General features: G+C 39.8%; 5 protein-coding genes and 2 non-coding genes across 8 annotated transcripts; 2 read left to right on the top strand and 5 right to left on the bottom strand.

Annotated features, from left to right (window-relative positions):
* Positions 1-48: 48 nt before the first annotated feature.
* Positions 49-1880, bottom strand: LOC137746814 (large ribosomal subunit protein eL31). Its single transcript, XM_068486825.1, has 3 exons — positions 1788-1880; positions 1434-1544; positions 49-528 (listed from the first exon to the last, which is right to left on the bottom strand). The coding sequence occupies exons 2-3, from the start codon at positions 1514-1516 to the stop codon at positions 249-251; spliced, it is 363 nt and encodes a 120-aa protein (XP_068342926.1). The 5' UTR covers positions 1517-1544; positions 1788-1880; the 3' UTR covers positions 49-248.
* Positions 1881-3002: 1122 nt separating this feature from the next.
* Positions 3003-4181, bottom strand: LOC137746984 (zinc protease PQQL-like). Its single transcript, XM_068486985.1, has 6 exons — positions 4119-4181; positions 3941-4024; positions 3741-3857; positions 3542-3652; positions 3304-3384; positions 3003-3080 (listed from the first exon to the last, which is right to left on the bottom strand). The coding sequence occupies exons 1-6, from the start codon at positions 4179-4181 to the stop codon at positions 3003-3005; spliced, it is 534 nt and encodes a 177-aa protein (XP_068343086.1).
* Positions 4182-10975: 6794 nt separating this feature from the next.
* LOC137747055 (histone acetyltransferase type B catalytic subunit-like) lies at positions 10976-14292 on the bottom strand. The gene is made up of 10 exons (XM_068487058.1): positions 14163-14292; positions 13956-13997; positions 13275-13384; positions 13071-13139; positions 12878-12916; positions 12721-12797; positions 12506-12605; positions 12319-12400; positions 12032-12192; positions 10976-11928 (listed from the first exon to the last, which is right to left on the bottom strand). The coding sequence occupies exons 1-10, from the start codon at positions 14242-14244 to the stop codon at positions 11266-11268; spliced, it is 1425 nt and encodes a 474-aa protein (XP_068343159.1). The 5' UTR covers positions 14245-14292; the 3' UTR covers positions 10976-11265.
* Positions 14293-15961: 1669 nt separating this feature from the next.
* Positions 15962-17978, bottom strand: LOC137747056 (large ribosomal subunit protein eL28z-like). 2 transcript variants are annotated; one of them, XM_068487059.1, is made up of 4 exons: positions 17842-17978; positions 17538-17703; positions 17258-17421; positions 15962-16357 (listed from the first exon to the last, which is right to left on the bottom strand). In XM_068487059.1, the coding sequence occupies exons 2-4, from the start codon at positions 17683-17685 to the stop codon at positions 16217-16219; spliced, it is 453 nt and encodes a 150-aa protein (XP_068343160.1). In that variant the 5' UTR covers positions 17686-17703; positions 17842-17978; the 3' UTR covers positions 15962-16216. The 2 variants fall into 2 exon arrangements, with proteins under 2 accessions (XP_068343160.1, XP_068343161.1); XM_068487060.1 differs by having other exon boundaries at positions 17538-17700; positions 17842-17969.
* On the bottom strand, positions 17000-17091 carry LOC137749107 (small nucleolar RNA R24). Its single transcript, XR_011070177.1, has one exon. It is a non-coding gene; the product is annotated as a small nucleolar RNA R24 (small nucleolar RNA).
* A 68-nt stretch (positions 17979-18046) lies between the features above and the next one.
* On the top strand, positions 18047-18118 carry TRNAP-UGG (transfer RNA proline (anticodon UGG)). The gene has a single exon. It is a non-coding gene; the product is annotated as a tRNA-Pro (tRNA).
* A 108-nt stretch (positions 18119-18226) lies between these two features.
* On the top strand, positions 18227-21027 carry LOC137748474 (deoxyhypusine synthase-like). Its single transcript, XM_068488631.1, has 7 exons — positions 18227-18290; positions 18789-19092; positions 19166-19552; positions 19652-19738; positions 19981-20086; positions 20167-20402; positions 20612-21027. Exons 2-7 carry the CDS (start codon positions 18898-18900, stop codon positions 20690-20692), a joined length of 1092 nt encoding a protein of 363 aa, XP_068344732.1. The 5' UTR covers positions 18227-18290; positions 18789-18897; the 3' UTR covers positions 20693-21027.
* Positions 21028-21092: the final 65 nt, after the last annotated feature.

Genomic DNA, 21092 nt, shown 5'->3' on the forward strand with positions numbered 1-21092 from the left:
ATTTCTTCCGAAAGCAAATTCGAAGAGAGACAGAGAGATCCAAAGGTGTTTTAAGAACCAGAGAAACACATCACTTAAAAACCAAAAAGTACATTACCGGTGCTGAATATTTAACCAAACAAAAATACACCAAACTACCGAAACAAGTCTTAAGTTTGGTAACAAACTCCGAAGGTTTTTCGAAAAAGCATATAAAATTCTCTGTTCTTCCTAATGAGAGTAGCTTACTTAAAACGGAAATGAATAGATCATTCATCCTCTTCAATGACCTTGGTGCCCAATCCACTCAGTCCTTCTGCTGGGATCTCAGCAACGGTAACAAGGGAGTAGAGCTCTTCCTTTGCATCTTCGTCGTCGTTCCTCTTGCGAGCAATGCGAACCCTGATCCTTCTTGGGACGCTCCTGATTCCTCTGCTCCAGATCTGCTTGTTCAGCTTCACGTCCACCCTGACATCATTTGTTCCCATGGCCTTCTTGGCAAACTTCCTGATCTCCTTTATGGCGTTAGGAGCCTTCTTCTTGAATGTGCTGTTACGAAAAGGCATTGCAGAAGAGTTATTTTAATGTTTTTCAATGGTTCAATAACAATGCACAAGCAAAAGAAACGACACATTGGCAAATGATACTTATACAGAACCTACTATCTCCGCAGAGTTTCAATAACATCAACATCTGAGACCGTAAGAGCCCTATACCCACAAATTCCAAGCCCAACCCTCTGGACTAGAACCTCTGCTTCAAGCCCAAGCCGCAGCCAAGTAGCTTACACCATTTCCATACTACAGTCCTAGATGGCCATCTTTGGGCAGTCTCGCTTCCACTCACCACCCTAATCCATCACTAAGAAGCCTTACCATCCTAATGTCCATCTGAAAAATCCAATTTCAATCATAACCCTCCTCTAATCACATTTTACTGTGAAAATCATCGCCTTTTCCCTGCTCCCCATCATAAAAATCTGGTGAACATTGTCCACCGCAAACCCCTCGCAACAACTTACGAACTTGCTAGAAGACCCAGCTCGCCAGTTTTAATAACTAAGTTCTGCATTATATCTTTGTTTTCTGTTTCTACTTCTTCTACGCCGGAAACATACATACATTCCGTTCTAGTTAAATAACTAATCATAAAAGTAAAATAGAAGTTCGATAACACACATGTCCACAACCACAACATAGGAAATACTTCCGAAAATTTTCAAACATACAAACCCATTCGAATACACATTGAAATCAAATGTCGACAACTCGAAAACCATATGAATCCAAATCCCAGTCAAGAATCAGTAAATAGAAAAACACAATATGCAAAACAAGCAGCCGAAATCAAATATTTACAACAAAAACAACTACTAAATGCGAAACTGACGAACCGAAAGCACGAATAATGCAAATATAAGAACAAATCACGAAAAGTTGGGGAAAATACAATACCAGCCATGGAGGCGCTTGTGGAGGTTGATGGTGTACTCTCTAGTCACCACCTCCTCCTTCCTTCCCTTTGTCTTCTCAACCATTTTCACACTCTCCTTCTACCAACTGTACCTGCATATGCAAATCCTCACTTCAGAAAAGAAAGGAAAAAAAACCCCACAATTAAAAAATCCAATCTTGAAAGCAAAAACCCTAGATTTGAGCTATACGCCACCAGAAAATTAAGCATAAATATGATTAGAAAATGTTATATTTTCTTAAGAACAATTCAGATGTACAAGTAAGATTTCATGGGTAGGAGATTTTTTTTTTGGGGGGGGGGGGGGGGGAGGAGAGACAGAGAGAGAGACGAACCTTTGGGGCGGGCTTGGAAGTGATGCAGAAAGAGAGGAGGAGGAAGAGGCGCTGGGGGATCAACTAAAAATGGGGCGTAAAACCCTAGCTTCCACACCCTTATAAAGGTCTATCAGAGTCCCCTTGTTCTACTTATACGACGTGTCGCTTGTTGCCAGTTAGAGATGGTAAACAACTAATCACGTCGTTTTGTTCTGTTTCTTATGAATAATAAAATAGAAATAAGGCTTTTTAGTAAGGAAAACAAAAATAAGTTGTAAAAAATATGTTTAGGATAAGCCATATTTTTGGTTCGGAAATGTGTTAACAACTAATCAATTTGCGATAAGATATTTGATTTAGCAGTATTTATCTTCATTTAGTTGAAAGAGATCTTAAATTCAGGTTATATAATGTGAACACCATATATTGTGTTTGATGCTTGATTGTTGCTAGCACGTAGCAGTGGCATAACCTTGTTGTGCCCATATGACTACATTGCAGTAGTTTTTGTACATATCAATTATCGAACAATGAGAAACAACAAATCATTGTGTTTAACCTAATTCTGAAGACAACTCGTTTTTACTCATCATGGGTTATCATATTGGTGCACGACAACGTTGATGTGATAAACTATAGCATAGTGTAAATCAATAGTTATACGCGTCATTAATAACATAGTGTGACACTATCACCGAAACTGACTTCTCTATTATTTTTCTTTTGTAATGCATATTGAATTTTTGCTTTCTCGTTACGCCCCTAAACCCTAATACCTTTGTCGACCTTTTCACCAAGATCAAATGACGTGACAAGGAACACGTCGAATTTACTCTTTTGGTAACGTTGGATGAGACCGAACCCACAAATTTATAAAGTTGTAATGCATCACTAGAAAGGGATCACAACAGTTGTAAGTTGCATCATAGTAAAGTTTCTTCCAACAAAATTACTGAACACATGTTATGAAACTACAAAGAAAAGTAATACACATCAACGTTACACGCCTCGAACGGAATCAAATAAATTTGTATTAGCTTCCATCTTAGCATCATCGACTTTACACGCCTATATTAATCCTAGTTCGGCAGAAAATTCAGCTATATTCAGCTTCGTATGTACCTCTCGAAGAATCAATGAAACAAAAAAACAAAGAACCGTCCTAAATTTGTAACTGAAATGTTCACGCTTCTTGTGTATCTAGATTCTAGAGCTCTTCTATGTAAGCTTCACCTACGAGTTTAGGGTGCGTCGTGAATATCTCCATAAGCTAGGACCCAAAACCGCGAGACCAGCAAGGCCGACCAAAATCTGCCACAACCAGAATAACCTCATATGTTGTACATTTACTCTAAAGGTTGGAAACTACTTGAGATAATCAGTTTTGAGTACGAACTTTGACTAGAACTCACCTTAGTATGTGTTTGATGACTGGTTTGAGTAGATTCGAAGAACGATTTTAGTGAGTTAAAGCGAGATGTACAGGGCATTGAGACCACTACAGTGTACTGTTTTTTGAGTTAAAGCAACAAACCTCAAAACAAGTGTCAACATCACCGGAGCAGTCTCTTGACTGATAGCTGTGTAAAATCCTGTCCAACCAGTAGTGATTCTCCTGAATGAAGGAAATCGGCAACAGAAATCAAACGGTTTGTGTAAGTACATCCACTTCATTAGTCTCTCGCATCCACGAAACTTTGTGCACTAGGTGATTGTTGGAACAATGGTGCATCACTGACCAAAATGAAACTTTTTGTAACAAGAAAACTTACTTGAAGCCCATTTTCTTGGGCTCTTTGCTCAATTTCAAGGATGGTTGGGACATCCTCATCTGACGGCCCTTCCTCTTGGAGACGTAATATTTCATGCAGAGTAAGATCGACCTGTTGTATGGTATCAAACAGCTAGTTGAACGACCAATCGATTAATAAACCAAAATATAAGAACATGTCGAACAACAAAAGCACCAACCAGCTTTGACGAGATTTCTGGATCACAAGAAAAGTTTATGATTCGATCACCACGAACATTTGCAGTTTTGTAAGGCTTACTACCCCCAATAAATACAGAAACACCGACAGTGTAGATCTATAGCATGGAGGTAAGTAAGAAGAATTGAATCAATGATAAAGATGATAAATAGAAATAAAATAATTCGGAGGCATGCGTACCTGTCCATGTTTGATTCGTAGAACCTGCATAATTTTTGTTTCAAGAAGTTTGCTCAGGAATCCAACAATGTGAATGTCTTCTACCTGCCATATAAATGTTTTTCCCTAGTTATAAATCATCAGGAAAATTCAAGTCACCATCAAAAGCTTTGTAATATACGACAAGAAAGGTACACACCATGGTTCCATTTTTCAGTTCCACAGGGAAGCACAATTGGACAGAACATTGTTCTTCCACCATCGGGCTGCGAACCACTTCTCTGCAAGAACATCCAGTCCAGATTGTTAGAAGGGATTTTATTGGAAGAATAAGTCGTCCTACAGCCGTCCTACCTTGTCCTACCTACACACTAGCCGTCCTACAGCCGTCCTACCTTGTCCTACCTACACACTAGGACGGCTACCTTGTCCCCTACAGCCGTCCTACCTTGTCCTACCTTGTCCTACCTACACACTAGGACGGCTACCTTGTCCTACCTACACACTTGTATCATGTATATATATCCTTGTAATCTTGTAGAGAAATATAATGAGAAAAAGCATTCTCTTCCATATTTTCCACATGGTATCAGAGCTGGAACCTTAACCGGCCTGACTCCATTGTTGTCCCTTCTCTTCTTCTGCACATTCGTTTCGATAATGGCAGAAGATAATCTTTTTGACTCAGAAGCTGAAAGCTTCACAGCTCCTCGCCCTAGTTTTCCAGAAGCTGAAGTCAACCCAAACCAACGTTTGTGTTCTGTGTTGTTAAATGAGTTTAACTATCTTCCATGGTCCAGATCAATATCTCTTGCCCTTGGAGGAAGATCCAAACTTGGATTCGTCAATGGAAGTATTGAAGCACCTGACGTCGCATCGCTGGAGTATGAAGCATGGCTGTGCAAAGACCAGCTGGTCATGTCGTGGCTCCTCAACTCCATGGATCCTAAGCTGTCTGAAATTTTCAGTTTTTCAGAATCCTCTAGTGCTCTTTGGAAGGCAGTCAAGGACATGTATGGAAATCAAAACAATGCTGCTCGAGTGTTCCAGCTTAAGAGGAATCTTGCAAGTCTTCAACAAGGTGATAAATCCTTTGTTCATCATCTCGGTTGCATGAAAAACATGTGGAACGAACTAGAAATGTATCGACCACACACTATCGATGCTGCCGTACTGTTAAAAAGGTCTGAGGAAGACAAAATCTTTCATTTGCTTGCAAGTTTGGGTTCTGAATATGAAGATCTTAGAAGCCATATTCTAATGAATCCCGAACTTCCATCATTTGCAAGTGTTTGCACTACTATCCAGCGAGAAGAAGTACGCAGAAAAGTCATGAATGTTGACGTAAAACCTAGTGTGTCTGAGGCTAGAGCTTTTGTGACAAATCATAAGTCATTTGGAGATAAAGTATACAAGGGAAAAAGGCCAGATCTGAAGTGTCTACATTGTAATAATGTTGGACATCTAATAGATCGATGCTGGATATTGCACCCTGAGTTGAAGCCAAGGTTTGAGAACAAGCCTTTAAGAGATCATAAGGGCTCACACGCCAGACCACATACAAACAAGTACCATGCTGCTGCTGCTACATCCATCGGTGGGTCGATGAACTTTACAGCCAATCCGGCTGACTTGTTGAATGAGTTCTCAACCTACCTTCAAACCAGAAAAGGAAGCACAGGTGAAATGTCGACTGGGGAAAATCAAACTGCTCTTCTTGGACAGTTTGCAGGGTTCTTAGCTGAATCTGGTCATGTACCTCAAGGAGACATTCCAGGTATCATGTGTGCTCTTTCAACTGCTCTAAATGTTAGTCACTCTCATGATTTTTGGATTATAGACTCAGGTGCCACAGATCACATGACAAATCAATATTCTAAGCTATACGATTTTGAAAGCCACACTAAACCATCACTAGTTTCTGTAGCAAATGGTAGAGGTGTGCCAGTTCTAGGTAGAGGGAAAGTTAAACTGATCTCAGAAACTGTTGAGTCCACAACGTTATATGTTCCATCTTTTCCTTTTCAATTATTGTCCGTAGGAAGGATTACAAACTCTCTAAACTGTCGTGCAATTTTTTCCCCCCACAATGTTGTTTTTCAGGATCTAGCCACCAAGAAGCTGATTGGTGAAGGTCATTACCTAAATGGGCTGTACTATTTTTCAGAGGACCTCAATATTCCAAAGGGGTTCCAAGTCAACTCAAACCTAGAACATCGGTTGTGGCATCAACGCCTAGCACATCCCTCAGAATCTGTGTTGTCTACGTTGTTCCCTAGTTTATGCAAATCCTCCCTTGTATGTGAAATTTGTCATTTGTCAAAATCTACTAGACTCCCATTCAATTCTTCCATGTCTAGGACTAGCAAGTTGTTTGAGATGGTGCACTCCGATGTTTGGGGACCTGCACCTCTAGAGTCTTTTGATGGTTATAGGTACTACGTTATCTTTGTTGATGATTTCTCAAGAGCCACTTGGTTGTACCTCCTAAAATTCAAAAGTGAAGTTATGGATGCTTTCAAGGACTTTCATAATCTTGTCATGAACCATTTTTCATCCCAAATCCACATACTAAGGTTTGATAATGGCATTGAATATACATCAAAAAATATGACTAACTATTTGAGCACCCATGGAATTATACATCAAACAAGTTGTGTAGGTACTCCTCAGCAAAATGGAATTGCCGAAAGGAAGAATCGGGACCTACTTGAAAAAACCAGGGCGCTAATGTTGCAAATGAATGTGCCTAAGAGGTTTTGGTCTCAAGGAGTTCTTGCAGCCACCTATCTTATCAACAAACTGCCTAGTTGTGTTCTGGATACAAAATCACCATCTGAGGTTATGCAAAACAAAAAGGGTAATCTTTCTCATCTGAGAATCTTTGGATGTACCTGTTATGTTCATATTCAATCCCATCACCGAGACAAGCTTAATCCCAAAGCTGTCAAGTGTGTTTTCATGGGATACTCCTCCACCCAAAAAGGGTACAAATGCTACAATCCGTGCTCTAGGAAGATGTTTGTCTCAAGAGATGTACGGTTTGATGAAAACCAACCATATTTCAACAAATCATCAGATCAAAATCGTCAGGGGGAGCATTTCCTAGATCTCTTCCCATTGCCAAATCAAGTCGAACCAAGTGACTGTGTCCATTCACTACCTCACAACCGGGACTCTCATGCAACTCTTAATGACAACCTGCTTATTGGAGACGACACTGAAGCCTCAGAAGCACAAGTAGTTCCCCATGACCATAACACAACATCTATACAAGAGAGTGGAGCTGAACCTATTGTGATCCCAGCTCAACCCCGCAGGAATCCGACTCGAGATCGACATCTACCATCAAGGATGCAAGACTATGAAACTTACCATGCCAGGTACCCTATTCACAAGTTTGTAAATTACTCCAAAGTCTCTCACTCTTATGCAGTCTTCCTCAGTAAACTGTCCTATGAAAGTGAACCAAGGAACTTTCAAGAAGCCAATCGTCAAGTTGTGTGGAGGCTAGCCATGGAAGAAGAACTCAAAGCCTTGAATGAAAATAAAACCTGGAGTGTAGTTCAACTTCCCAAAGGCAAGAAGGTGGTAGGCAGTCGATGGGTCTATAAAATCAAGTTTAATTCTGATGGCTCAATTGAACGACACAAGGCAAGATTGGTGGCTCGCGGTTTTACTCAAACTTTTGGAGTGGACTATAAGAAGACATTTGCTCCCGTGGCTAAGATGAGCACAATAAGGGTTTTGTTATCTGTTGCAGTGAACCATGAATGGCCATTGTACCAAATGGATGTAAAAAATGCTTTTTTACATGGAGATCTCGAAGAGGAAGTCTACATGCAACTACCCCTGGGTCATCCACAAGCACAGAATTCAGGTATGGCTTGCAAGCTTCATAAGTCAATCTATGGCTTGAAACAATCTCCTCGTGCCTGGTATGCCAAACTGAGCTCGGTACTTGAAAATTTTGGGTTTAAGAGAAGTCATGCTGATTCCTCCCTGTTTGTTCGAATAGGATCAGTTGGCAAATTAGTTGTACTAATCTATGTTGATGATATCATCATCACAGGTGATAACATTGATGAGATTCACACTCTTAAACATTCTCTTCATCAACAATTTGCCATTAAAGACTTAGGAGTTTTAAAATACTTCATTGGGATTAAACTGGCCACTTCACCCAAGGGACTTTTTTTGAGTCAAAGGAAATATGTGATTGACTTACTTCAAGAAGTGAAGATAATGGATTGCAAACCAACTCGTACTCCTCTTGATAGCAAATTGAAGTTGGACTTGACAGGAGAACCTCTCAGTGATATCAGTTACTACCAACGATTGGTGGGTAAGCTTATATATCTCACCATCACCAGACCGGATATAACTTACGCCGTTAGTCTTGTAAGCCAATTCATGCATGCACCCACTGAAGCTCATTTAAATGTTGTTAAAAGAATTCTCAGATACCTCAAAGGCTTCATTGGTCGGGGAATCGTCATGAAAAACAATGGTCATACTCAAATCATTGCCTACACCGATGCTGACTGGGCAGGGAATGCTATTGATAGAAAATCCACTACTGGCTACTGCACGTTGGTTGGAGGAAACCTCGTGACATGGAAGAGCAAAAAACAAAATGTAATTGCTCGCTCAAGTGCCGAAGCTAAGTATAGAGCCATGGCTTCCACTGCATGTGAACTCATTTGGCTCAAGGGCCTTCTCTCGGACTTGGGGTTCTCAATCAACACACCTATGTCTCTTTTCTGTGACAATCAAGCAGCTATGCATATTGCCTACAATCCGGTGTTCCATGAACGCACTAAACACATTGAAGTTGACTGTCACTACGTTCGGGAACAAGTCCAGTCCAAGGTAATTCAAACCACATTCACTCGAAGCCAAGATCAACTTGCTGATATTTTCACGAAGTCTCTTGCTTCTCCTCAGTTTCAAAGTCTGCTCTCCAAGCTTGGATCAATTAACCTCCTTGATCCAGCTTGAGGGGGAGTATTGGAAGAATAAGCCGTCCTACAGCCGTCCTACAGCCGTCCTACAGTCGTCCTACCTACACACTAGGACGGCTACCTTGTCCCCTACAGCCGTCCTACCTTGTCCTACCTACACACTAGGACGGCTACCTTGTCCTACCTACACACTTGTATCATGTATATATATCCTTGTAATCTTGTAGATAAATATAATGAGAAAAAGCATTATCTTCCATATTTTCCACAGATTTGGACCAAGAAGAAAGTAGGCGACTTGTCAAACATTATTGTGAGAAACTTCAGTGGATTCTTAGATATCAGACAAAGGCAGGAATCGACAATATTCAAACACCGAACATGTTGGGTGATCAATGGAGTTGCTCAATCGAACAATATTTGAGACGCCTTGTACCACAAACAAAAGTACAACATGTTTGCTACATTCAGGTTTGTTCTCTATTCTACCTTATTCTGGTTTTAGGAAAGGTGAATGGTAGTCCTACGAGGTCATCGCGATTAAATTGTAGGAGCGGTTCAGGAGCCTTTGGCATCCCACCCTGCATGGTAAATCACATACCTGTGAGCACATATATATAATCCCGGTGTAAATAGGTGGAAAGGAATTTTTGCTTACCATATACTGCAATATAAGAGGAAGTGCTATAGAGGGATCAATATTCCCGACAATCAAAATGGAGAAAGTTGACGGATCCTCGAAACACTTGTTGAAATATTCAGAGGATGCAGGTTATAGTATCCACAACATTTAGCCAATTCGCCTTGCATCCGAGATTTCTACATAGTGCAGTAATTCATGGCTTTCTGCTCAACATCTGGGGATTGAAGATCACAGACTTGGTACGAACACAGTCAAGATTGCCGACGTTGGGGCAAGCCCGTTCAATGAAAACTTCGAATCGTGTACCTTATGTTTTGATCGTAGAGATGTTTATATGGACTACTGCTGAAGAGGGACGGTTGAGGAACTAAAACGGGATGCCGTTTTCAACCCAGTAAGAATGCAAAAAAACTCAATTCCTTTTCCTATGAAGTTTTTATTCCCTTGTTATGGGTCGCTTGCAAGTTCTAATCTTAACTTCCTGAGTAGATTTGATGTTCTATTTAAAACTTGCTTTTACGATAAGTGATTATGTGAATGAACACTAGTGATTATTTGCCCCCGTCATAACAAGCTAGAAATCCTCGTCCCATGGCCACTGTTGGAACTTGGACGAATTGAGATCTTCTCTAAATTTCTGTGTTCAGAGTCGACGGACTTGAGAATTTAGATCACTCATTTTAAATCTTGCGCCTACATTAGTCTATCTCATTGACCTAACTCATTTTTTAATATTACATGCCATGCATTTTTCTAACACTTTGCCTACTATATCGGGATAATTTGAAGAAAAAAAGAAAAAGATCTAGAAAATATATGAAGCATTCTTACTGGTAATAACCTTCGAAAATATTCAGCTCAGATATTGAACTTATTCTCACATGTAAGAAGCTGTGCAAATAAAAGATGACTGTCATGACTTGTCTTGACATGCTTACTCTCACATCGTGGCACACCGAAACATTGTTGTTGGCATGCGATGACATGCATTTTGCGTGCTTGTCATGGCTTGTCTTGACACAGTAACCTCGCATTGTGGTACACCAGAACATCGTTGTTGGCCACGAAATGACAAGCGTCAAGAATTGTTGGCAGAATGCATCTCATGACACGCCATGCATTCTCTCTTTAAACTCTAATGCTCCGCTTGGTTTCTTGGAATATTTAAGAAAGTGAAACTGACAATTTGGAGAGGAGAGAAAGTGAGGCTTACGTACGTGATTGGCGAGTGGCAGAGTCGGTTTGTCAGAAAGAATTCAAAGGAGAATTTCAAAAGCCAACGACGTCATTAAGGTAAAGCTGAGGAAGGTGAACCACCATGCAATTTTGTGTTTTTCTTTCTGGGTACCACCTGCCAACAATGATGTTTTGGCGTACTACGTCGCGAGAGTTAGCGAGTCAAAGTATTAGAAAAATGCATGTCAAGGGTCCAAATCTTTCTCAATGCCCCGGATCTCCAAGTCCCTGGGCGCCGGACAAAGATATCCGGACAGGATCTCAATTACTTTTGAACAAAGAGAAACAGGAATAAAAAGTTACAAAAGTTCGCATGTTAACGGCGTCAGCTACTAAATTTCACAAAGTAACAAAGTTCTGCAAACATTCAATTAACATAAGCTAGAATTCACGCATAAGCTCAATAATTTACACATACGCCTCCTCTGATATCCCAATAAATCAGTTTTCGCCTAACAAATTGCGTCAATGGGTTACAACCGCATCAGAAAAATCGAAGCACATTATGATGCCTCGGCAGTCAGACAGATCTGCGAAGACACTTTCTCAGCTATTGATTTGATCTCTTTCACCCTCTCATCAACTAACTGCTGGAGTTGCTCTTCCTGATTTGGTTGATTTTCGTCCATCTGAACAGTACTAGTAGCTTCCCCGGCCTGTGACCTGAACATAACAAATGACATCTCTGGTTCATATTCGCTTGGAACTTCAACCACTCGCTTCCCACCAGCCCCAGAATCTTTTCCTATGAGATCTTCCTTCATGCGATTAGATATAATTCCCACAAAATCCTCCATGTACTTATCCACAGGATCAAGGCCAAGATAGACAAAAACATCCCAGCACTGAAGAAACTGTTTCTTGTTAATTTTCAAACTTTTCCGGGCATCCCCAATGACACTAGTGGATGGCATGAGTCGAGGAGCGTGTGTCTTCTTCGACAACTTTCCTTGCTTCAGTTGAGAAACTGCTGCATTAACCGCATCCTTGATTGGATTGAACTTATGAAGGCGCAGTACATCAACACAAGTACGTACATGCTGGAAGTAATCTAATGGTTCTTCAACTGTGAGGTCATAGACGTTTTCAGATACTGCAACATCATTGAGGACCTCAAGAAGGTATCGTCCATAACCCTTGTGTTGGTAAGGAGGCAATACCAATATCTGCCATCAAGAAAAGTCTAGTAAAAAAAAAAAGCACCGACATTGCATAAACAATGAAATTTTATGTGAACTACTGCATAAGTGATATCGGCAAGGAGAAAACCTGACTGAGCCGCAACCGAGAACTATCAGGATAATGGTAAAAACGATACACAGCCGTAAAACCAAGAAATATACTGTAGTTGTCCTCCTTGTCATCTGTTTTGTTCTGGATCAGGACATACAACTCCCATCTTGGATCCACAACATCAATTGGACTGCTACCTAATTGAAAAAACAGAAATTGATGTTACAGTGACAATCTTATACTGCACTCCCCTCCCCTTGCTTTCCATAGCAGAAATAAAATAGCAGTGTTCTGTGATAAGACAATGTAGGTGAAGAAATTACCATCAACAAGAAGAAGAACAAGAGGTATCAAGTGACTGTAAAGGTGTCCAGCAGCTGTCTTGCCAACAACCAAGCGAACAACCTGAACATAGTTACTGTTATTACACAATGCAAAAAAATTTATCATATTTTAGATACTGCAAAAAAAGAAAAAGAAAAAAAAAAAAGCTTGGAACATCGAAATCACCTGCAAATCAGAAGTGGTTTCTCCTAACTGACCATTAGAAACACTTATTTGTCCAATAGAGGTCTTGTGCTGTAACACCTCGCCCGTTGAGACCATGGATCTGTACACGTTTTAAATCAGGAATTCATGAAATTAAGTAAACACACAAAAATCTCAAGGTTATTGCATAAAGTGATTTTGACATTTGATCTCTGAAAGGATGCAAAGCTCATTACCTAATCAAATTTCTCTGCGTTGAAAAAGTTCGAAGGAACTCCTCTTCACTCTCAATGAGGGTCTCAGCAAATATTTTCTGGAGAATACTACTAACTTAGCAGCAGAACTATCATACTAAAACGGAAGTGATGGTTTAAACTGGGAATCAATGCAAACCTGAAGAGCTGATTTCAAATCGGTGATTCCTTTGCCACCCTTGTAACATTTATAATTGCAATCAGAAATATTTTCTTGATAAAGAGAACTTCTTGATAAAGAGAGCTAGGAGCATAAGTAATAAAAGTCTTTGGCAGACAGAACATATCAATGGAGAGAGAAAGAGTGAGAGCAACAGAACAAGAGTACTTACATCAGTTGTGCTCTCAAATGCAATATCAGCATAAGCATGAAACGATATACTGCTAACCCATATAGTAATCTGCATCCAAAGAAAGATTATAAAGAAGTCATTCTAAATCATTCCATTCAAACTATTAAATAGCTTTTAACATTATTTGCACCAGTGCAGCAAGTTCTACAAAAGTAAACTTCAATTTAAATGCATAAAGATTACCTTCAATCCTTTGTAACCATATATCTTCCCATCATCATCAAAAGAGCTATTCAAGTCAACAGGATCAATACAAAAACTGTCTGTAGAACCCACTTCCGCTTTGCTAGAAACTATAATTAAAATAATTTCAAAAAAAGATCAGATTTAAAGCAGAGAAAACCAGTGAAACAAAACAAACAATCGCGGAATTTCTGATAAAGAAGGATGAAAATATCACCAAAGAAAAGTAAAACTTTACTATCACAATCAACAATTAAACTATTCCAGCCCAACCAACTATGTGTAAAACCAATCAACTCCATCTATTCCTACCATCCTCCATCTAAACATTTGAGCATTCTACGAATTGCAATTCATACATGTAAATAACTATTTTCCATTCAGCCAAAAATCATAACTTTTCGGATCCCAACCTGAAGTAATATAACCAAACGTAAAAAATCAAAACCGCCAGTTTTCCATCACCGCAGTTACGCAGTTGCGCAATAAACAAACAGCTGAAATGGATGAACCATGGAGAAAAAAAAAATTGTTTCTTACCAAGTCAACTACTTTACGGAACCACAACAAGATACCAAACACCAAATCATCGATAAATAAGCTAACTAAAAGTTAAAATCGACAAAATCAAACAGAATAATCCAATAAACCCAAGAAAAAAGCGCACAAAACTCATCATACCCAGGTAAATCTTGATGCAATCTTTGGCCTCCACTCCAGAATCTGCTCCCAAATCAACGAAAACAAACAAAATCAATGAGTTCAGGAAACGGAACCAGAAACAGAAGGGAAAAAAACTGAAATTCGAGAAGAACACGAGGAACTATGGAAGTGCATTCTGAAAACAAAGGCAACATAAGTGAGGAAACGAAGGTCAGAAGGACTCACCGACGCTGGAAAAGCCGACGCGACGTCGTTTCTTAGGCTCGGTGGCGGTCGGATCGGCAGAGGCTCCTTGCTTCTGGACCATTTTTCGAATTAGGGTTTCCGGAGCTAGAAATGGGAGGGAGAGAGAGCGGGAAATTTACACTGTTGCAAATTGGGGCATCTCTGATATTTGTAGCGGGATTTGGTAAAGATAACTCTCACGTGCAATGCACGTGTTACTCATTCCAATTTTCCATCTCTCTTGTCAAAATTCCAATTTTTCAAATGGTCAATTTCATTGGACGGACCAACCAGGCACGGTTCGGTTCGGTCAAGTTTTTCTCCAAACTTAGACCTCGTTTGAATGTATTTTTATAATGAGTGAAACGTTTTCAGTAAAAATATTTTTAAAACCAATTATTAGTAAAAATGTAAATAAATTCTGAAAAAACAATTAAAATGCTTCTTGCAGAAACCATTTAAGTGTTTTTGGAACCCAAAAACATTTTCTTTAAAAACGGTTTTAAAAGCACATCTAAACGAATTCTTAAAAACCGAAATGTATCATATAATATATCTAATACATATCAAAAGGATGGGTTATGAGGGACTTTGCAGGTATACCCAAGATGGCGGGAGGGGCGGGAGGCTGTTTTTTCAACAATGCTGCGATGGTGGAAATAGCCGTAGTTTGTGCTGCGTTGATCTTCTGCAGGGAACAAGGCTGCGATGGTGGTAAGGTTTCTACGGATGCTACTTTGGACTGTTATTTATTCCATATTAAGGTCTTAGCGTCTCGACTAGAGAAGATGAAGTTTCTGTTTGTCCCGCGGAGTATGGCTGCTCATGTGGTTGCTTCGCATACCGCCTTGTATGGTGATTATTTCTTATAGGATGCTCTTGACTCAGATTTTTTTTTTAATATTCTTGTTGAAGATGTAAACATTCCTATTAGAATTTAATAAAATTTATCATTTGACCAAAAAAAAAAAAAAATCAAATCAAACCGAGCTGAATGAATCCAAAAACATTAGGTACGGTGAGTCAGTTAGGTTGGGTTGAACTCGTTGATTTTATCTTAACGAGAGCCTTGTTGATGCACAAAATCGACGAGGACTTTGGTACAACAGAAAGTGTCAATTTTGTGACATTCGCTAGGTTGCTCTAGTCATTAGTTTAGATAAGTATGTAAATGAATAGAGAGAGGGAAGCAAATAACACAAGATTTACGTGGTTCACCCAGATTAGCTACGTCTACGGAGTAGATGAGTTCTCATTAGTTGTGAAGGGTTTACACAAATACATAGGTTCAAGCTCTCTTTTTATGAGTTCTAGTGAATAGTTTAGTACAAATGATATTAGGGATTATTGTGGGAGAATGATCCCTTTTTATAGAAGAGAGTTTCTAGTTTTATTCTGACATTGACACGTATCGTGCTGTGATTGGCTTCTGATACCGACATATGTCGTGTTGTGATTGGCCTCCTGATTCGAGGAAAAGTCTTGTAGGTCCTTGACGGTATGATGTTGACCGGTGCATAGTAATTTCGGAATTGGTCAAGTATGGTACAAACAAGCCTAAAAATCAAATTTTCCCAAAACCTAACAACCTTTGTTCAACTTTGAAAGTAAGGAAGGAAACTGACTAATGTAAATATTTTCGAACCAATTTTAAACAATTTTATTCCATGGTAGATCGGGTTGGTTTGATGCATCGACTTCAATTAGTTTGCAAATCAAAATGTTCGGTTAAAGATTTCCCTTCCCAACAATTTAACTTTCTACCGCTATCTTTTGTAGTAAAAAAAAAAAAAAAAAAAAAAAAAAAAAAACACCTGTGATTGAAGTAATTTCTAAAAACTACATCTTAGGGCATCGCATTAGGAAATCAATCTTCAGCAAAATTTGGCGATAGAAACAAAACACAGGATCCTTCCCTTGTTCGGTGAAAGGGCTAAAGTCTTCACATTCATCAAGAGAAAATATAATACGATCTAAAACCGGAAATCATGTCTCTTTGGACCTGGAAGAGGAAGCTAAAGCACCAATGAACACAACGATGACACATTTTCCCCTCACTTCCTACCAGGGGTCTTGACAGCCTGCCTGTTCCTCTTCTTCGCACCAGACTTGGCAACCTTGAGGCTCCTGTGAACGGCACTGAGCCTGGCGAGGGCAGCTTTCTTTAGATCTGGTCTGTAGAAGTTATCCGCAACCTGGAAGAATTCACAATTAAAGAACAATTCAGTTAGTGCTGAAATTCATTGACACTTATCCATACATAAAGAGAAAACCAGAAGAATTCAGATGCTTAAGAAACATGGAAAACAGAGAGAACAGGGAGCATGCCGTGGGGAGCGAAGGAGAAAAAGAGGGGGAGTTTTGTTTTTGGGGGGGGGTTGATTTGGGGGTGGAGAAAGAGTTAGGACATGGGCACTCAACGAGTTGGAAAAGTTACTACTTTACTGAGAGGTTTAACGGGAAGAAACAATAAAAGCGAATCAAATGTAACAGAAAATAAACTATATCACGTTAAAACTACAGTCATCGAAGTTGAATGAAACCCTGAAAACAAGATACAACGATAATTGAAAACTACAGTCATCGAAGTTGAATCCAACCCTGAAAACAAGATAGAAGCGATACAGTTTTGAAAAGGGGAGGTAGGTTCCCTTCAATCTCCATGATCAATTTTCATTCAAAATTAGTTGTTAGTTGTTACTAACAAGTTCGGGTCTTCAAAATCCATGTCAAATCTTCACTCACTCACACTCAACAAAACAGATATAGGCATACATAACCATCTGCGAAAAACTAGACCAGAACTAAAAATGCTTTAGATTATATCTGCTAAATAGGCTGCTCAGACGCCAAGCGTAACAAATGTATTTCACCGAAAATCCCACACAAAGCAGGATCTTCTTACGTGTTAGCTGCTCATCACGGCCAAAAATAAACTCACACATTAACAACACGACCTACACAGATAAAAGCGATCGCAATGGAATTGCGATCACCGTCGATTTAAACCAAGAACTATCGAAATTAAGCACATTAACTATTAAATACATACATTATCTGAACCTAAAGGTTATGCTAATCAAATTGTTAATTACCTGATTGGAAACAGCCTTGGCGACGCGGGGAAACTCCTTCCTGATGACAGACTTGTGAAGCAGACTGGCGGGCTTGTTCTGCTTCTTGGTCTTGGTGGTGGCGAGCACCACAGACTGGTCTTTCCCTCCAGCCTGAATAGTCACCGTCTTCTTGTTCGCCAAACCTAAAATTACCCACCAAAAAAAAAAAAAAAAATTAGAACGACGATTCGGCTTCCTAGGGTTTTACATTATTCTAATTTTATCGGGAAACAAACAGAAAGTAAGAGAGAAAAGTTACCGGAATGCTTGTAGGAGTGGAGGTTGTAGAGGTTGTTGGGCTCCTTGCTGAAGCGGACGCCGGCGTTGCCGCGGCCGAACTCCTTCACCAAGAAGGAGTTGTTCTTCTTCACGATCTCCCAGATCAGTTGTCCCGGAACGGTAGCCATCGCACCTGGATTTTGCTGCTGCAAAAAATCATAGATCAACGGCTCAGATTCAACACCAGACCAAAAATGATGTGATAAAAACCGTGATCGGAGTCACGGAGATAAAGAGAAACGGAATCGGAGCTCGAGAGGTCTCGGCGATGGCGGAGGACTTACACTTGCAGTTGCAGAGAGAGACTGAGTGAGAGAGGAGGCGGCTCCGTGGGTTTACCAGTGTAGCTGCTCAAGATTTCGTTTATATGGTTGTCGTCTACAAAAACCCTAGACGGTTAAAATGCTCAGCGCAGAGAGAGAGAGAGAGAGAGAGAGAGCGAGAAAAAGTTAAAATATGTATATTAAATCATAACACCATAATAAGATCGGCCGTTTGGTCTAGTGGTATGATTCTTGCTTTGGGTGCAAGAGGTCCCGAGTTCGATTCTCGGAACGGCCCTTTTTATTTTTAATTATTTTTGCCCTTTGCTTATTTTAATTTTAACCTTTTAAGTTTATCTAATTACAACTTTGTCACGCAGCTCCCTTCCCCAAGTTGTTTGCTTACCTTTTCACAAACCATCGCGGCAGCCATTTTTCTCTGCTCCCGAATTGCCTCTCCCTCTCCGGTGGTAAGCTTTTTGCTCTTCTTCTTAATTTCCAAAAATATATGAAATTTAGTTGATGGGATGAAGAAGGTGAGAACTTTGGTTGGTTGAACTGAAAATTTTTATGTTGTTTTACTGGTTTAATTCTTACTTAATTGTTATTGTCGTTGTTTTCGATTACGTTCTGCCTTGCTTTCTTAACATTTTTACTCGATAATGAAAGTTTAGCGCCCGTTTGATAACCATTTTCCGCTTTTTAGTTTTCAGTTTTCATTTTTTTGCGCTATAAATAGTGGGAAAGTTCGTTTGAGGAAGGAGGAGTAAAAGAATCTGAGGATTGAATGATTAACTTTGAATTCCGCCTTTTGTGCTAGTTTAAATTTAGGGCCCGTTTGATGACCATTCGATTCTTGATTCGATTGCCTGCAGCATTTTGTAACTTTTCTACTATGACAAACTAATGTGCATATGTTAATCTGTGAACGCGGCGATTTCAAGTAATCCAGCTTAATCTGAATGTAGATTGGACTGTGTTGAGTTCAGATTACCGAGTGAGTGAGCTAAGAGCTGTCCAAATTACAAAGAAAGCGCGGTGGCAGAGAATACGATTTTGAAATCAGTTAGTGAAGCAATGGAAGATGACCGGTTGGCATCCACGCACTCTACAGTGTTCATAGAGTCAGAGGATTTGGAAGGCCAAAGCACAGAAATCGAAGGATATGATTTCAATCAGGGAGTAGACTACCCTCGCCTCGTGAGCTCCATGGTCTCCACCGGCTTCCAAGCCTCCAATCTCGGAGATGCCATTCAAATCGTCAACCAAATGGTAAGTTTCTCTTACCAAACTAACCTAGTTGTCTTTTATTTTTGACCTAATCATTATTTTTGTTGCACTGAAGCTAGATTGGAGTCTAGCAGACGAGGCTATAGATGAAGATTGCAATGAGGAGGAGAGGGATTTGAAATACAGAAAGTCGGTGAAATGCAAGGTGTTTCTAGGTTTTACTTCAAATTTGGTTTCGTCTGGGATTAGAGATACAATTCGGTACTTGGTGGAGCACCATATGGTGGATGTTGTGGTTTCAACTGCTGGTGGTATAGAGGAGGATCTAGTTAAATGCCTTGCGCCCACTTATAGAGGTGATTTCTCTCTACCGGGAGCACTTTTGCGGTCAAAAGGCTTGAATCGTATTGGTAATTTGCTTGTTCCTAATGACAACTACTGCAAATTTGAGGATTGGATCATACCAATTTTCGACCAGATGTTGAAGGACCAAACTGAGCAGGCATGGATTCTTTTCAAGTTAGTTCTTTTGGGGGGTGTGGGGTGGTGATTAGGCTGTGATCAATATGGTTTTTTCTAATTCTTTCTTTTCTTTTGGCAGCACGTATTGTGGACTCCATCTAAATTGATTGCACGCCTGGGGAAGGAAATAAATGATCGACGTTCATACCTTTATTGGGCATACAAGGCAAGAAATCAACCTAACACTTTATCTTTAGCTCTTAAGCTTCTATAGCATGTTTGCCTCACGAATTACTGGTTTAGAGTCTAAATTTGGTTGGATAAGCAATAAGCATGCATGGACACATCGTCTTGTGAAATTGGATTTTGAGGAGTAGAGTGATTAGAAATGGATATGTGTTGCCTCAGTGGTCAGTTTCAGGACTTAAATGGCACTGTTAGTTAATACTATTTGCGGTTCTTTTCCAGAACAATATCCCAGTTTATTGTCCAGGTTTAACGGATGGCTCACTGGGAGACATGTTGTACTTTCATTCTTTCCGCAGCCCAGGCCTGATCATCGACTTAGTGCAAGGTATGTTGCTCGTTACACTGTCACTGCAGCTGATAATCAACTTGGAAAGTCAAATCGCATAATAGCATGCCTTTGAACAGATATTAGGGCCATGAATGATGAAGCTGTCCATGCAAGCCCAAGGAAGACTGGAATGATCATTCTCGGAGGGGGCATGCCCAAACATCACATTTCCAATGCCAATATGTTTCGTAATGGTGCGGATTATGGTGTCTTCATCAATACTGCGCAAGAGTTTGATGGGAGTGATTCTGGAGCGCGTCCTGACGAGGCTGTATCATGGGGAAAAATACGGGATTCTGCCAAAACTGTCAAGGTATTACTGAATTTAACCCATATATTTGCTCTTCTCATTGCGTTTTATCTCTTGTTTTTGGTCGAATTGTTAATTATAACTTCGTATCCACCTAATCCTAACCCTTCTAGCGTTTTCTTTTGTATCCTTTGCATTCTTGAATATGTCACCCTTGTTTCTGTTGTGATGTCATTCTGATTATTCTCCACCTTTTTTATTGGTTGAACCAGGTGCATTGCGATGCAACAATTGCTTTCCCTCTGCTGGTTGCTGAAACATTTGCGAAGAACGCTGTCCAGACTACGACCTGATACAGTTTTTGATTGTGAAGATTGATGCATATTATACGGTTTTTACATGATAAAGCCGTTAACATAGGGTTAGGAAGCATTCTGATAGCGCTTTTCTTCCCCTCATGTTAGATTAAATTGATTTACTTTATTTCCTTTGTCTTGGAGGTTGAGACGCCAAACACTTGGGGAAATTTGCTTGTTAATTTTGATCATTTTGTTCAGTTTCGTGTTTGAACTCCTGTATGAATGACAAGTCCATTTACTCGGGCTTATGTAACTTTGTACCTCGGTTTGCCATTTCATTCGTAACTGCAAAGATGAAGTTACATTTTTAGGTATGACAAATGCGCCAATTTTGAGTGATCTATTTTAAATCCTACGTTTCGATTGGAAGATCGATCAAGATATAATCTTATTA

Source organism: Pyrus communis, chromosome 10 (assembly GCF_963583255.1).
Source record: "Pyrus communis chromosome 10, drPyrComm1.1, whole genome shotgun sequence".
NCBI lineage: Eukaryota > Viridiplantae > Streptophyta > Magnoliopsida > Rosales > Rosaceae > Pyrus > Pyrus communis.